Source organism: Diabrotica virgifera, chromosome 2 (genome assembly GCF_917563875.1).
Source record: "Diabrotica virgifera virgifera chromosome 2, PGI_DIABVI_V3a".
Classification (NCBI taxonomy): domain Eukaryota; kingdom Metazoa; phylum Arthropoda; class Insecta; order Coleoptera; family Chrysomelidae; genus Diabrotica; species Diabrotica virgifera.
In genome coordinates, this window is record NC_065444.1 from 32733492 (window position 1) to 32747630 (window position 14139).

General features: G+C 33.7%; 2 protein-coding genes across 8 annotated transcripts in view; one reads left to right on the forward strand and one right to left on the reverse strand.

Annotated features, from left to right (window-relative positions):
• Window positions 1–6526, forward strand: part of LOC114327271 (caskin-1) — a 475220-nt gene extending 468694 nt beyond the window's left edge. For all 7 annotated transcript variants that reach the window (XM_050643568.1, XM_028275825.2, XM_028275821.2 and 4 more), the window contains one exon: window positions 113–6526. In XM_050643568.1, coding sequence (XP_050499525.1) covers window positions 113–397 — 285 coding nt within the window. In that variant the 3' untranslated portion in view covers window positions 398–6526. The remainder of the gene's footprint in view (window positions 1–112) is intronic.
• Window positions 6527–12697: 6171 nt separating this feature from the next.
• LOC114327270 (POC1 centriolar protein homolog B) lies at window positions 12698–13931 on the reverse strand. The gene has a single exon (XM_028275818.2). It carries the CDS (start codon window positions 13740–13742, stop codon window positions 12822–12824), a length of 921 nt encoding a protein of 306 aa, XP_028131619.1. The 5' UTR covers window positions 13743–13931; the 3' UTR covers window positions 12698–12821.
• Window positions 13932–14139: the final 208 nt, after the last annotated feature.

The following is a 14139-nucleotide window of genomic DNA, read 5'->3' on the forward strand; positions in this document are numbered from 1 at the left end:
TTCAGGGCATGCATTAACTGTTCATGTCGCACTGTGTCGAATGCTTTTTATAGTCAATAAAACAGGCTGTACGCTGTACATGTATTAAAGTATAAATATTTTTTTGTTTTAGTCGAGTTCCAGCACAGAATCTGATTCTTTGCCGTTCGCCAACGAGAACGCCGGCACCATAAGAACGAGAGCAGGAGCCGGCGGTAGACAAGCCGAATTCTCGTCTCCGAAACCGACACGTTCCGGCCTGCCCCCGCATCCGTCCCCAACGCCTAACCGACAACAGCCGAACGTTCGAACCCAAAGAGCGGAGCCGGCTGATGTCTTGAATGATATAGGAAATATGTTAGCGAATCTCACCGATGAGTTAGATGCCATGTTAGAAGAAGAAAAAAGACAGCAGTAAGTTTTGTTTGTAAGTTATATAAGACTGAACATCAAATTTGTTTTAAAAATTTGTTAGGTTATTTTCGGCAACTAGAATTTCTCTCTTAAAGTTTATCAATATACAATCTACAATAATTCAATATTTACTCATTCTATTCCTAGTGTGAATTTTTGGCTGGGTTTAACATTAGTCTCAAGAACAAATCAGTAGCAAGCCACTTGTGCGCACTTTGACTTATTCTTTTTATGTCAAATGTCAAATAAATGTCTCGTTTTATGCCAAATGTTACATATCATGTGACATTTGTTGACATTTTGACATAAAACGTGGCATTTATGTGACAATTGACATGAAACGTGACACTTGACATAACACGTGACATTGGACATAAAACGTGACATTTGACATAAAAAGCGGAGGTCAAAGTGCGCTAAGTGGCTTATTTACTACTCAGATATTTATATTAGATTAAACGGACAATTTTTTAGATACCTAATTATTCTGATGTGCTATCTATTTAATAAACCTCTTTTAGCAATGCCTGATGATCCAAAAATAATGATTTTCGATGAATTTTGTAATACATATTTCAAATATATTTATTTCATTGCAGCTGAGCTGTTGAGCTTAATGTACTTGTCTCGCCACGTAGGTGGTAGATCTGCTGTTCCATTTCTCTTAATAACTATCGTAACTGACCTTTTATAAAAAAAATACTACACATACCGACAAAATTTGATCAATAATCGGACCCAGAGATCACAATTTTCAGAAGGTTTTTTGTGCGCTGAATCCAAATCTGAGCTCCAAATTGTCAAATTGGTTCTGGTTGCTGAGATATCCTAACCCAAACCTACAGCAATAGCAGTTTTTGGTCGTTTTTGAGGATATGTGTAGCATCTTAATGGGTCTCAAGCTTGTCGGCCTCTATTATTATATTTTGGTCACTTCTAGAATAGTCACTTTTGCATTATAATCTCTTTAACAATATTTTCTACAATTACCATCTTCTACAATCTGTTTAGCAATTACCATCTTTTCCCATAATCATCTCTCCAATACATTGTAATAGTTTTGTGGCTGTTTGTTGACAATTTCCAGAATATTTTCCTATTCTGGTCAGTTTGTTACGCATCAGTCTTCCTATGGTGTCATACTTACTTTCATTATTATTATTCCTTGTATATAAAGGATATATTGATATGCTGCTGTGCCACATGATAGATATATAATTCTAGTTATTGGAAATAACAAATTTTTTACTTAATTTCAAATCAAAATGAGTTAAATTTCGCATAATTTTATATAGAATTTTATAGACATAAATGATTATTTTATCTTTGTACATAATTTTTAGATAGGCAGATATGTATTGTAAATTATGTAAAAGAGTTATTATACTTTTTATTATTTTAAACACGGTTTTCTGGGGATTATGTAGTCATTTTCTTCACAGTCCAAAAATGTCATTGTGATCTCTTGCATCACTATAGAATAGGGTGTTTGTTTAAAATGTAACCCACCTTGAAAATGTTAAAAAATCATTCCTATATATCTCTCTAATATGCGCTTAATATTAATAATAGTATAGCGCTAACAATATTTTTTACGCTAAAAAGTTTTGTTACTACTATACAATTTTTTAAAAATTAGAATGAAACTGAAATGAAATGTTCCGTGGTGTGCTGAGTTGCATGTAATAACCTTATTGTCCACGGAAACAATTAAATGAAATTAAAATAAATTTTTCGAAAGAGGGTTTGTTATTTTATCGAGGGTGTGACTGCATGGGGTTCCCGCTGTGACTACTGAACTAGACCACAAACACTAATCTGTCATTATGTGGTTCTACCATATGGCCAGACAGGCGACAATTTATTAGATCTGGTGTTTTAAAAACTGCAAAGGCATTTTACCTGAATAGGGATATATTTCGTTTCTTAAAACTAACAGGCCCTTCTATGCATATGGTTTGTATATTAAATGTGAATTTTAAATGGGACGTATTATTTCATTGTGAAAAAGTTATTAAAAATTAAAATTAGCATTTAAAAAGTAGTAATTGAAACGTGTCGCCACAAAACGTAGTGTGCAACAGGGATGTATACTACCCTCATTATTTTTCACACCAGAGCACATTATGATTCTAGCGCTGATTCATATAGACGAGGGAATATTTATAAATGCAGAATAACTGAAAACCATATGCTACGCTGATGACACTGTAATTTTTTGCATTTTTGCAGACTTTTGTTAATTCAATAATAATATTCATCCTCTCTATCATTCTTCACTGGAACGCCATCGTAGGTTTTTTGTAGGTCGACGAACAACATTAGAATTTATTGTTTCCGTGCCATCTTTTTCTCAATTATCTGGATTAAGGAGAAGATGTGATCAATAGTGGATCTATCAATAGTGAATAAATTTATTTTTGAATCCATGGAATGAGACAATTAAAAATCTTTCCAAATTCTCTAGAAAAGAGAAAAATATTTGCAGTTCTATTCACCAGCAAAAAGACATCTCTCCTGGTCTTTGCTGTTTGACCTTCAACTTACATTAAGTTGGGGTATATATGTATATAAGCTATAACGATTTGAAGGGGAAAGGGATCTATAATTACGATCCTTTCTATAAATTATTATTAATTTAGGTAAAAGAAAAAAAATAAAAGACTTACATCAATGTATTCTACTTTAGACGACCGGTTTCGCATACCTACTACAATTTTGTATGCATCATCAGGTCTCCTGGAAAGTAACGAATGCACCTGACGATTCATAACAAATTGTAGCATGCGATACCGGCCGTCCAAGCAGGTAGAATAAATGAATTTTGAGTAAGTCTTTTATTTATTTCAAAAAATCCTTTATAAAAGGTATATTTGTTAAAATCCCTATACAGGGCTACATCACAACATAACTAGTTTTCAATCGGTTGACCGATCATCATCAGTGTTTGCTTGAATCTAACATGCTAACCACCAAAGTAAAAAATATTTGGGTAAAAACCCTTTACAATTAATCCGTCATAGGAACATAGAAATAAGATGTGAATTTAAACATGGAAGTGGTTAACCACTTTGGTGGTTAAACACCAAATATTTTTTACTTTGGTGGTTAGCATGTTAGATTCAAGCAAACACTGATGATGATCGGTCAACTGATTGAAAACTAGTTATGTTGTGATATAGCCCTATAGGGATTTTAACAAATATACCTTTTATAAAAGATTTTATGGTTTTTTGTAATAAATGGTATACAGCCAACTACAGGAAAATTTTTTCCTCGTGGATTTTATTTATTTCTTTTACCTAAATAGAAATGGACTCACGTGTGCAACCCATTCAACATTATTATTGATTTTTTCCACATGATGATGAGATATTTAAATTTTCAAGGTAGTTCATTTTAAACAAATGTAGTATACATACAGGGTGTGTCTAATTCAGCTTTTATTAGTAACGAGATATCTATAATAAACGACTGGATAAATAATTTGAATACTGTGCTAGAAATATATGTTTGATCAATGTAGAGACACCTTCTATGTTCCACACCTGATTGCATTGATTTGCATTGATTTCGATTAGTAAAAAAGTGTTATATGTGTCATATTTATCACAAAACGATAAAAGTGATTCCATTTGTTTGCTGTTTAAAATTTGAACGGGCGAAATAAAATGTAAATAATAATAGATCTTGTACTGAAGTTCTAGGAGATATAAATTCAATAAAAAATTAGAAATTAGGTACTTTTTGTACAGTCATCTTTAGTATACGAATCTAGAACCTTTCAAACTAGATTTGGTGTTTTCTTGTGACGCAAATCTAAATGTCTTAGCTGCAATAAGGAACTAGTTTGAGATAATAAATTGTACAGTACTACGTACTTAACAAAACTCAATTATATAGGTCATTTGAGTCTATTCTGAGATGTTATTCTAAGATCAGTCATTATGTTATTACAGAAATATGTCAAATTATATTGTAACATTAAAATCAAACGGTGGACTCAATTCTATACACTTTTAGTTATACAGTGTGGGCCAAAGAATATAGTCCACCTCGATATTTGGCAGTATTTATTAGATTTTAAGAAAATGAGGAAACAGGTCGATTTTTTATCTAACGGGGACACATTTTTACGGTACATACATCTGTCATTTATCAACCCCCTCCCTTCCACTTCCCCCACGCCGTATTTTTAAATAGGGAATAGGGGTCGTGTGCTAGCTCATTTGAAAAGTTATTCAATTCTCTATTTAGTAATATTTCTAAACATTAACATAATTGTTTATACAGGGCGTCCAAGAAAAAAATTGTTTAATTTAATTAATTGACACAAAAAGAAGAATGTATGTAATTTATTTAATTCAAAATACATTCTACTGCTGTCACAAAACAGAAAACGTTTTTTGATAAATAAACATTGCTTTTCGCTTAATTTCAATGTTCAAGCTGCCACTCATCTGTATATTGGTAGGTTGAATATTGAATTTAAGCAACAAACAATGTTTATTTATCAAATAAACATTTTTTTCTGTTTTCTGTCAGCAGTAGAATGTATTTTGAGTTAAATAAATTACATACATTCTTCTTTTTGTGTCAATGAATTTAATTCAAAATAATTTTTCTTGGACACCCTGTATAAATAATTATGTCAATGTTAATATTGCTGAATAGAGAATTGAATAACCATTCAAATGAGCTAGCACACGACTCGTATTTCCTATTTAAAAATAAGGGGTGGGGTCAGTGAAAGGGAGGGGGTTGACAAATGACAGATTTATGTACTGTAAAAATGTGTCCCCCTTAGATCAAAAATCGACCTGTTTCGTCATTTCCTTAATATCTAATAAATACTGCCAAATATCGAGGTGGACTCTTTTCTTTGGCCCACACTGTACAATTACTAAAATGCTTCAGCGAATGCCATTAGTCTGGAGGCTTACGCTACAATAATAAACAGGATGTTATTCTAAGTGGTTCTTACGTTTCCAACTGGATTTTTAAAGAACACCATAACTCGAAACAATTTGTAGATTGTTGGGTTCAAAAATCTCTAATAATTGAAGGGCCACGGGAAAGAACGATCAGAGTCCATTTTTGGTCAAAATTTAAATATTGGCACCATATTTTAGCTTTTCGTGGAAAAAACCTAAGCATGGTTTCGTTTGTATAATAACGATCACCGTACGTTTTTATAAAAAATGTTGTATTTAATTTTCCTATACCAAAGTATACGAACTAAAACTTTCAAATTGGATTTGTACAAAATGAACAAAATGTGACTCTGATCGTTCTTTCCCGTGGCCCTTCAATTGTCTAAAACACTGACATTACTTAAAAGAACACTACAACTTATTTGAGACATAACTTCAATTTCTTTAGAAGACTGACACCACTCAAAAGTTGTGTTAACTGGCAAAGAAGTAGAATTTTATAGGGAATTGTAGTAGGTAATCCTCTTTTCAACTATTTTGAAGAAACTTTTAATGCCGCTGTGTATTCCAGTCTAGTTGGTACTTTAACATTTGTACATTCAACAATAAATCGTTTTTTTAGGATCGACTTTTAGTAAAAATAGAACGATGAGAAATGCAGGTGTTTGATTTATGGCTTATAAATAGTTACGTGTTTAAAAGCAATAAAAATGTTTTTACGGCCGGCTATTAACCCTTTAACGCGAATATATTATGCAGGTGCCTGTAATAAGTTCCTTAGGAGACATTTGGTTTTCCGTCACAATTATTAAATACACAATTTTGTTAACTTAATTGTTATTTTTTTCCAATAATTTTGAGAAGACTGAAAATAGATTTTTTTTATATTGATTGATGTACACCCAAGCTGAAAAACATTTATCAAACATTCTTTATTATGCGTTACAAGTCATTTTTTTACTTGAAAGGACATTCTGTATTTACATTTTGCGAGTTATTTGCAATAAAAAATGTTATCAATGTGCTACTTAAATAGTTTATATTAAATATACCTATGTTGTTATTTGTCATAGCAGTTTCTTAATAATATAGCTGTTAATATGACTTTGATACTCTTTTATTATTTTATTTTAATTACATTGATTAACTGTTAACAAGTATGAATATAGATTAAATAATAAATATACTGATTACGAAAATGTAGTTTTCTTTAATTTAGGTACCCAAAAATAGAGAATTCCTACAATATACACAAATAAGCTTAAAGAACCCAACGTAAATGAATGCCTTCAACACGAATTGCATATGATCTGTAGTAAACTGAACATAGACATCAATGATATTGACGAGCCCTGGGATCGACTAAAACATTGCCTATTGCCTATTGTGAAGCGGCTAGCTCACCCTTCTTCAAGCTGAAACCACTCAGGGGTGTTGTTCGGCATAAACTAATTAATATGAAGACATTAGGAATTATTGACGGAACAAAAAGTTTTCAACACATATTCTTTATTCAACTATTAGATATTCAATTACATCTTATTGCTTATATTTATCATGTAACCAAATTAATAATTGACAACTTGAAAATTAATATCAGCGACTCAGGGATCGATGTTTAAGCCAAGAAAGAAACTATGGACTTAACTGAACTTTCCCAGGAGTTCCCGTTGTTGTGGACTCTAGTCGACGGTTGTTCGGCCGACTTCTCCTGCTTCTTTGGTGTGAGTCAGTTAAGTTTTCTCAGGTGGTGTTCTTGGCGTTCGGCCTGCTTTTCCTTTGATGATTTGACTGCTGCAGCACCCTAGGATTGTCTTCGGCTGGTGTTAAGCCTTAACTTCGGAGGTTGCCATAAAGTTGATTGGAAATGGTTCTAAGTGGTCCCAAATGGCCAGGTTGGCAAGAGGACCTGGCCACGAAATAATTCTAACTTAGTATATTATGTATTTTATCTATGGAGAAAGAATTGGAAAAAAGTAAAGAAATAATAACCTTGTAAAGAAATACTAAAGACTGTAACGGGGTACGGGTTCGCGTGACAGGTTATGGTCACCACGGGGCGATATTGAGCAATAGCGAACGGCGGGAGGAAAATGACTATGGGTAAAATGCACTAACTTTCGGTTCACACCACATATATTCCGTGATCAACAAAACATGAACAAAGAGTATAGTTACTACAATAATAAAATAATAAAGAAATGTAACAATAGTTCAGAGTCTTTTCCCACCGACCCGATTCGTGTGTCAGCATCTTCTCTCTCTTCCTCTCCCGCGCGGTCTCTACGATTCATTCGATTCTTCAAGGGAGACATCATACAGTTCGGCCGGAGAAGCACAGGGCCGGCTCGTTACAAGACTTCCAAAAGGAGAAAAGAGGAATGGATGAACGATGAGATACTAAATATGATGGAACAACGGAGACAATATAAGAACAAGTATAACAATACATACAGGGAGATTAACCATATGATAAGAAATATGATAAAGCACGCAAAATAAAAACACTTTGAAGAGAAATGCAAAGAGATCGAGAACCTCCAAAAAAGATGCGATCTTTTTAACCTATATAAGAAAGTCAAAGAAATGGCTGGACTAAGAAAACAATATCTCACTGGTGCACTTCTGGATAGACATGATCATCATCAATGGTGCTATGAAAGAGCTTCGACCTTCCCAAGTCTATTACGCCAGTAAGTTCTATCCATTGCCAACCGTTACCAGTTTGCTGCGCCTATTTTTCTCCCATCCTCATCTACACCATCCTTCCATCTAAGTTTTGGCCTACCCCTATTTCTACTTCCCACAGGTTGTGACATAAGGATTCTTCTAGGAGGGTTGTTATGCTGTGATCTTGCTCGATGTCCTGCCCATCTTAGTCTTCCTATTCTTATAAGAGATACTACGTCCTTACCACCAAATATATGTTTATATCTGTGGTATACCTCGTAGTTGTACCTCCTCCTCCAAATACCATTTTCACAGATGCCACCGATTATACCTCTCAGGATCCTTCGTTCAAATACAAGCAGAAGATTTTCTTCTGCCTTGGAGATGGTCCATGTCTCCGATCCATATCAACACTGGTTGGATGAGGGTTTTGTATATGGTTATTTTTGTTTTTTGGCTCAAGTTTCTGCTTCTCGTATGTCTACTCAGTCCAAAATAGCATTTGTTCGCTAGGATTATCCTTCGCTTGATTTCTTCCGTCATGACGTTCTCCTTGGTGATCAGGGAGCCTAAGTATGGGAATTTGTCCACCACTTCAAAGGTAGAGTTATCAACAGAGAATTGGTGACCGATGTTTCTGGCTCTATTGTTGGGTGTTGATGCCATTATCTTAGTTTTCTCCTCGTTTACTTTCACGCCCATATTTTTTGAGAAGGTGGTATACATTTCTTCTAGTTTGCGTGTTGTGCGGGCAACTAGGTCCACATCATCGGCATATGCCAAAATTTGGGATGATTTATTAAAAATATTTCCTCTGTTGTCTATTCGGGCATCTCTGACCGCCTTTTCCAGAGCTATGTTGAAGCGGAGACACGCCAGCGCATCTCCCTGTCGCAGCCCAACATTCGTTTCAAACGCCTGTGATTGTTCGCCCTGTATTTCGACTTTGCAAACGACTTATTCATTGTAGCCTTAACCAATCTTATCAGTTTATCAGGGATGTGGAATTCATCCATGGCTTCATACAATTTATTTCTGAGGACACTATCATAGGCAGATTTAAAATCTACGAAAAGATGGTATGTGTCGATATTGAATTCATTGGTTTTTTCCAGTATTTGCCTTAGCACAAAGATCTGATCTGTTATTGATCGACCAGGCCTAAAACCACTTTGATATTCTCCAAGAAGCTCATCTGAATGTGCACTTAGGCGACCATATAAGATACTCGAAAATATTTTGTAAGCTGTATTAAGGAGGGTTATTCCCCTATAGTTTCTGCATTCCAATTGATCACCCTTTTTGTGTATCGGGCAAACGATTTCAATACACCACTCCTCCGGGATTCTTTCCTCATTCCAAGCTCTCGGTATCATTTTATATATTTGGTTAGTCAGGATAGCACCTCCATATTTAATAAGTTCCGCGGATATACCATCACTTCCTGGAGATTTATTATTTTTTGGGTGTTTTATTGCATCCCTGTGTACTTCTTGAATTGATGGAGGCTCTAATGGTGTATTGTTCGTTGCTCTTGTGTTTGGTTGATTTGGATCTTCTACTTCGATGGTAAGTAGTTCTTTACAGTGTTCCACCCACCTTTTCAATGTTTCTTCTTTTGTATTGAGTATGTGCCCCTCCTTATTCTTACATAGTCTTAGCCTTGGTTTGAATTCCTTTCTTACATTATTTAGAGTTTTATAGAAGATTTTCCTGTTTTAATGCCTCAAGTTCTTCCAGTATTCTATTCTCATAAATTCGCTTTTTTCTTCTATGAATGCACTTCTCTTCTACATATTTTTATTGTTTTTCTCGGGTTGTTCTTTGCTGCATCTGTTTATATGCATCGTTCTTTCTTCTTCTAATGTCCTCACACTCAGCATCGAATCAGTCATTGCGTGATGTTGGTTTTTCTGGCTCTAGAATATTATTTGCTGCGTCTTTAATATAACTTTTACACATTTCTCATTGTTCGCTGATTGTTAGATTCTCATTAATTATTCAGTTAGTTTCGATATAGTTTTGAAACCTTTCTACCGTTTGCGGATTTTTGAGGAGTTCAATATTAAGGCGCGTTGTTTTGGTACTTCTCTCCTTGGCGTTTGAGACTCTAGCTCGAATTCTTGTGCCACCTAGAAAGTGATCTGAATCAATATTGGCGCCTCGATAGGTCCGGACATCCATCAAGTTGGGATAGACAAGGGGTTGCTATAATACAGACTCATGAGAAAGTACAACGTTGGGCAGAATACATCTACAAACTTTTCGATGATAAAAGAGGGGACCTGGAACACCAAGAACTTACTTCAGGAGAAATAGGTTCAGATATTACAAAATAAGATATAATACACGCATTAAAAACAATGAAGAATGGAAAAAGCCCTGGACTTGACATGCTTCCTATTGAAATACTAAAAATTATAGATGAGCAGCATATTGATGTTTTAGTGATACTCTTGAACAAAATTTATAGATCAGACATGATTGAAATCCAATACCTCAATCAACGCTAGGACAAACAAACGACAACGATACAAAAATACAAACATAACCTTAGTTTTGCAACTTTTAAGCTCCAAACTCCTCCCAATTTCGTGACGTCAGACTTAGGCTGGCTGAAATAAAAACGTCTTTTAAACGTATTTTAACGTCATTAATCTTACATATTTAAAATCACCTAAAAAAGACGTCGATATGACGTAATGTTCAACCACGTGTATATATTCCACCAAATACTGACGTTTCCTCGACGTTGTTGACGTCAGTTGGTTGCCTGGGATGTTAATCACTAATCCAACTTTATCCAAATTAAGAACATGACATTGAAGACATTGACGTTTTTCAGTAAGTATGAGAGAATAATGTGAGAAATGAATGATGTAGAAATTTATTTGTTGTATTCTTAATATTTTTATTTTTCAGTGCTGTAGTCTATTACCTTTATAGCTCATATTATTTTGCTTGTTCTTTTACTTATAATGTCTTTTCAACTCAGCTTTTCTAAATCTTTTGTTGTCACCTGTACTTTCCCCCGAATGAAACAAACGCTATTTAATTTCAACAAATAATTGTAATACTAATTTATATTTTACAACTAACTGCTGTTTGCAAACTTTTTGAATTATATATTTTCAGTAAACATAGAAATTGCTGTTAGAGCCGTTTTGGAGTTTTAGCCAAATTTGTAAACCAAGATTATTTAATTAGTGAATACAACATTAATTTCAACTTATTTTATGTACCGTATTCAAAGAGAACATTAGTTAGTAGCATTTCTATGCATTAATGTTATGCTTTGTGTGTTTACCAATTTTAAAAAGTAAAATTAAAATAAACGTTATGTATTAATATAAAATGTGCTTTATGCTTTAATTACATAATCGTGAAGTTGTCGGGGGCCGCTCGGGGTAATTTGGCCTAGGGCCGCAGGTACCCCAAATCCGGCACTGTTCCTATGAGAAAAACGATTTTTCAAGCTCAATAATTCCTGTAATAGCTTCACTTATCATACTTGACCTTAGATGCATCAGATACTACTTGTCAATACGTTTCAAACTCATGTTTATTGATCAAAATCGGTTGAGTCGTTTACAAAAGTATAATAAAATTAACGATTTTTCCTGAAATGGTTTATGTGGTTGTAGTCGTTACGACACTAAATGTGATCTGACAACGGGCAATCCGAGTTCATTAACCGGCCATCCCAATAATTTTTTTCAATCTATTTCGAATAGAAAAAAATCTAGTGTACATTCGATGGACACTAGATCATTTGTGAGATAATGCAATAAAGGCGACCATTTATGAAGCTTAACATGTAATCGAGAAAATTGCATTAATTTCATACATTTAATTTATAAAAAAAACTTTAGAAAAACTCCTGATACAAGAATAAAAAACCACTAAACGCTATAAAAATGAGTGGCGCATACAATATTCCAGCTACAAAAGATCTGATATGAATATTACGTGGCGCAAAAATGTATTTTCATTTTGATGTAAAATAAAATTTTAGTTTTATTTTAAAAGATTTTTCCATAATATTTGCTAAATTTGAATTAAATGTGCCACAAAAGAATTTCAAAATTCAAACTGTATCAAAGTTACTCTTTTGTGGAGCGTTTTACTTCAAATTTAGCAAATATTAGGGAAAAATATTTTTAAAATAATACTAAAATTTTATTTTGCATCAAAAAGAAAATACATTTTTGCGCCAAGTAATATTCATATCAGATCTTTTGTAGCATGAATATTGTATGTGCCACTCATTTTTACAGCATTTAGCGGGTTTTTATTCTTGTACAAATAGACCTCATATTACACTAACGGTTAGCTGCATCAACTGTGTCATAAAGCAGTGTGGCAAAGGTTCATTACAGGACATATTTGGACCTCGGAGGTAAACTACACTATGTTGAAGTGGTGTTGTTTTGAATAAGTTCCTTTAATCCACTTATTTTATTAGTTGGATTATACAAATTGGTTATATATTATCAATAAAATATGATCATAATGTCTTACAACAAATTATGGGATATATCAGATTTTCATTAACATCCTAATAGTGGTCTACACACAGTTGCTCAAAATGACATAGTCTAGTTTACCTCGGAGGTCCAGATATATGCCTCGTAATGCACTCAACATAAGTTTATAAATATCTCTAAGCCCAGCCAAGGTGTTAAAAAATACTCAAAAAATGATATATATGCCATTTAATTGCAAATAACAAAATTTGACAATACAAAAGTACACAATTCACAATACTGTAAAAGCAACTACTTTAACTTAATTTATCATTTACGAAATGTCTACACATAAAAATTACAAATTCGTTTTCCACACCATAACAAGTTGATCATCTCCACCCGAAGCAAGTAATTCACCATCAGTACTAAATTTACAAGTATTCACTGAACCCGTATGTCCAGTCAAAGTTAATATGGGTCTTCCTTCCATAACATCTACAATTCTAATATTACCATCTTCTCCACAACTAAGTAAAACGTTTTTAGTTGGATGCCATGCCACACACTTCGTTGCACCTTCGTGAAGGGTGTAATGCTGTCTCAGTTTTTCATTTCGAATATCGTACACTCTAACTGAACCAGAGTTCATTGCTACAGCAACATGATTGTTATTTGAATGGATAGCTATGCAGGTAGGATTGTTGTTAGCTGTTCCGAGTTTGTGTGTGCATTCACCAGTATTAATGTCCCACATTCTCAGAGAATGATCGTCTGCACATGAAGCAATAAAACTACCACATGATGAATACTTAACACTCTGTACCCAGCTAGTGTGACCTAATAAACTTGTTATGAACTGTTTCTTTGATACATCCCACACTTTTATACTTTTGTCATTGGAACCTGTGATTAATCTTGAGTTATCTGGACTGAAACTTAAACAATTTACACAAGAGGTATGTACTTTAAAGCTCGTTGTATCTCCTTTGACTGAGGGAGTCCAAAATCTTACAGTTTGATCTTTTGAACATGTTGCAACTAATTTTCCATTGGAGGAGAATTCTACTCCAGTTATGATGTCTGAATGACCACAAAAGCTGTAGCTTCTAACATTAGACTGATTCCATACCATTAGAGAATGATCTTCACTGCCACTGGCAAATTGTGTTGTTGAGGGACTAAAAGAGATGTCTGTAACAGGCTTTTTGTGCCCTTTCAAATTCCTAATAAGGTAAGGCTCTTCTGAAGAATCCAGACTTATACATTCATCCGACATGATTAAGTTTAAATACTTTTAAGACGTATCCTATATTAACTGTAAAAAAATATTAATAAATAGTTGATGTTTATAATTTTCAAATCAACCTTTGTATTCAAATATATTTCTGTCTTCTGTCTTTGTCTAATTCAAAGATTCAAATTCAAAAATATGTCACTCAGCATGGTGGCCAATATTACAAAATAAAAGTTACTAAGCAGTTTTCGAAAAATACAGATTTACCTGATAAAAATATGATATTATTAAGTATCGATCACATATCAATATATATTTTCTAATAATCTCAGATCATAAATGATGCAGAAATGCATCAGATTCAAAAGCTCAGCTCGCGCAGCTTAAGTGGCTTAACAGCTTTATAAATCAACTGAAAACTCAGAAGAATGTTAAGTTG